Source organism: Cynocephalus volans, chromosome 7, assembly GCF_027409185.1.
Source record: "Cynocephalus volans isolate mCynVol1 chromosome 7, mCynVol1.pri, whole genome shotgun sequence".
NCBI classification, from domain to species: domain Eukaryota; kingdom Metazoa; phylum Chordata; class Mammalia; order Dermoptera; family Cynocephalidae; genus Cynocephalus; species Cynocephalus volans.
In genome coordinates this window covers 88,455,208-88,458,617 of record NC_084466.1, presented here as the reverse complement: position 1 = coordinate 88,458,617, position 3,410 = coordinate 88,455,208, and the positions used below count along the sequence as shown (strand labels likewise).

General features: G+C 56.5%; 1 protein-coding gene across 1 annotated transcript; it reads right to left on the bottom strand.

Annotated features, from left to right (window-relative positions):
• Positions 1–1,108: 1,108 nt before the first annotated feature.
• GJA3 (gap junction protein alpha 3) lies at positions 1,109–2,212 on the bottom strand. Its single transcript, XM_063101560.1, has one exon. It carries the CDS (start codon positions 2,210–2,212, stop codon positions 1,109–1,111), a length of 1,104 nt encoding a protein of 367 aa, XP_062957630.1.
• Positions 2,213–3,410: the final 1,198 nt, after the last annotated feature.

The window sequence follows — 3,410 nt, the reverse complement described above, 5'->3', positions numbered from 1 at the left end:
AAGCTTGGATCATCATTGATTCATCTGCATAAACAGACTTCCTGGCAACGGTAGTGAAGTTTTTAACTTCCCATTCAAACACTTCACGACTTCAAGTATTTGAAATGCACTTAAATTCCCCGGCCCCCCCTTTTGTTTTCTATAGCACATTGTCACAGTAATTAGCTGACTCATGAAGTGGAAGAATTTCTTTTAAAAGAAAGTCCAAAATCTTTACTAGTATGTTTTAGGACAAATTTGCATTCTCTCGGTCAGTATCCATTTTAACAGTACTATTTTTCTTTCATTTTTCGTGAAAGATACAAAGTGGAGGAAATAGGCAAACCTGTACCATTCAGATCAAAGCACAAAATACCATTTTAAAAAAATGAATACCTAAGGCATACCTGCCACACTTTTCTGCCAATTGCCTCAGCTTTAAAAAACGATCTCAAGTGTCCCTGCATGTCCACCTGCCCTCCACCAGCAGGCTCTGCAGCCCGTGCCCACTGACTCTGCCTCTGGAGGGTAACTGCTCTTTGTCACTTGTCATGAAGCCTGCAGTTTGATATCCTGGCCTTCACATGCAATTTCAGAAACACAAATGACACTGTATGGACTTGTTCTAAATCTTTTTTTAGTGCAGTTTGGCAAGTATCCCAAATGAAATTCAGCTCTAAGTTATAAGTACCAAACAGAGATAGAGTTAAGTGCCTCTATGACTCTGAGCTGCCCAGAGGCTCTGAGGAGTTTAGGAAATACAAAACCGAATGGCCCCGGGGCTGAAGGGCTGCAGACACCTGTGGCTTTACCTCAACAGCACAGTTACCCACAGAGACACAGAGCTGAGGCACCACAGCAATCAGGTCGCTGGGCTGCTGTGAATGTCTTTAAAGGCCAACAACCCCCCTGTCACCCATCCCCTCCATCTCTGCAACGGTGTCATCCTCACTACAAGTCACAGAGCTAAGAACAGCAAGCGTTAAACACAGAAACCTGACCTCCCCTGCGCACCTCCCCTCCCAGCGCTGCCGTGCGTCCCCACTGCAGGCCCTCTCTACCTGATTTTAACTGCTCTTTGGTTTGGGTTTCTAGAAAAGAGATCACAGAGCTGTCTGGCGCGACCACCCTAGATGGCCAGGTCGCCTGGCCTGGCGCGACCACTGCTGGCCTTGCTGGCGCGGCCGGGGTCTGCGGGCCTCTCCGCCGCGGGGGTCCCCGCTTGCTCCCCCTCCTCCGACGTCCCGGCCGAGGCGCTCCCCTCCAGGCTGCTGCCGCTGCCGGCCCCCAGCAGCAGGGGCGCGGCGCCCCCCGGGCCGGGCTCCTGCGCGGGCAGCCGGTCGCTGCTGCCGGCCGCCTGGTTGGCCCAGCTCCGCTCTGTCGCCAGCAGCTGGCGGCCGTCGTAGAGCTGGGCAGGGGGCCCGTCCCGGGGCGCCTCGGCCAGGGCGACCGTGCCGAGGTCGGCGGGCGGGGCCCCGGGGCAGCCGGCGCAGTAGGGCGGGAACCCGAGGGCGACGGCGACGGAGGGGCCGGGCTCCGGGCCCAGGCGGCTGCTCAGGCCCTGCTTCAGCTTCCTCCAGCCCAGGTGGTAGATCTCCAGCACGTTGAGCAGCAGCGACGCGCAGGCCACGGCCAGCATGAAGAGGATGAAGACGGTCTTCTCCGTGGGCCGCGAGATGAAGCAGTCCACCGTGTTGGGGCAGGGCCAGCGGTCGCAGCGGTACAGCGGCTGCAGCGCGAAGCCGTACAGGAAGTACTGGCCGGCGATGAAGCCCACCTCGAACAGCGTCTTGAAGATGATGTTGAACACGTAGGTCCGCAGCAGCGCCCCGGCCAGCCGCACCCGGCCGCGCTCGTCGCGCACCGCCGGCCAGTCCTGGCCCGGCCCGGGCCGCGCGCCGGCGTCCGCCTCTTTCTTCTTCTCTTCCATGCGCAGCAGGTGCAGCACGTGCCCCAGGTAGATGAGGGTGGGCGTGGACACGAAGATGATCTGCAGCGCCCAGAAGCGGATGTGCGAGATGGGGAAGGCGCGGTCGTAGCAGACGTTCTCGCAGCCCGGCTGCTGCGTGTTGCAGGTGAAGTCCGACTGCTCATCGCCCCACACCTCCTCCGCCGCCGCGCCCAGCACCAGGATCCTGAAGATGAACAGCACCGTGAGCCAGACCTTGCCGATGACCGTGGAGTGCTCCTGGGCGCTCTCTAGAAGTTTCCCCAGAAAGCTCCAGTCGCCCATTGCTTCAGATTCCTAACCTGCAAGGGGAACAGTGCTGTTAATGCGCGGGTCACGGCAGGCGACGGGAGCGTCCGACCACCCCGCAGCCCCTGTCACCGACCGGGGCTGGGCCCGTGCAACGTTTCCAAACGCGGCGGCGCGGGAACGTGCGCGCGTGCAGGCATGCATACCAGGGCACTTCAAACAGTGCGGAAATATGGGATTAAAAGATAGGGTGAATCTTCCCATGAGCTTTTTGAAAACCCCTGGTGTGCATCTCCCAGCTATCGTGGGGAGCAGGTGTAAACAAAGTGTCCAGGGCACCACCACACTATCGAGCTGCTGTTACACTAGGCAAGTGCTGGCATAAACGAGACAGCCACAGGTTACTCATTTTAGAGACGAGGAAACCACAGCTAGAATAGAAGTGACCTCCCGCCTCGCAGCTCCCCAGCCCGCTCTGCCTCTGCGCAGAGGCTGCGTCTACAGGCTCTCGGGGCTCTGCCTGCGGCGTGGCCAGGGCCTGATCTCCACCTTTCTGTCCAAGTGGGATTTAAGCAACCTCTTTCCACATGCCTGTCACTGCCAAGTCACCTTCATAACTTCTGCCTTACCAGTCCACTACCTCTTGTATTATCACTATTCTGTCTTCATAACAACTCTCTTTTTATGCGTAAAATTATCTTAAATAGGAAACTCTGCATCACTGCCATCAATGGATGGTAGCTTTAAGAACACATTGATGACAACAAAGTTGTTACTTTCTGCTGAACATTGCTTGTCAAAAGTTCTGGGTATAAGCTCTCTCTCGATTTAAAAGAGAGAGATTGAAAGTATTAGAGAGGCGTTAAAGATATACTAGTATCAAACTGAGAGCTCCAGGGACCACATTAGATTGGAAATTGTTGATAACAGAGTGATTTTCTCACCATGTAATTCAGCGTCAATTAATGGACCACCTAAAATCACCTTGCAAGTGCAATCTTTCTGGTACCCACAGAAGCCCCAATCGGACCCTTGGGGAAAGCTGGACGGGTGGTGGATGGGGCAGAGCACAGTGGAGCAGGGTGGTGCTGACAGCCTAAGGCAGCACCTGCTGAAAGCCGGGCGTGGCCACCCGCCAGGACGAGGGCTCAGCCCAGCAGAGCGGGGCCTGCAGTGGCCACTCATCAGCACCAGTGTGCGCCCAGTGTGTCCCCTGCACTGTGTGGGGAGCTGG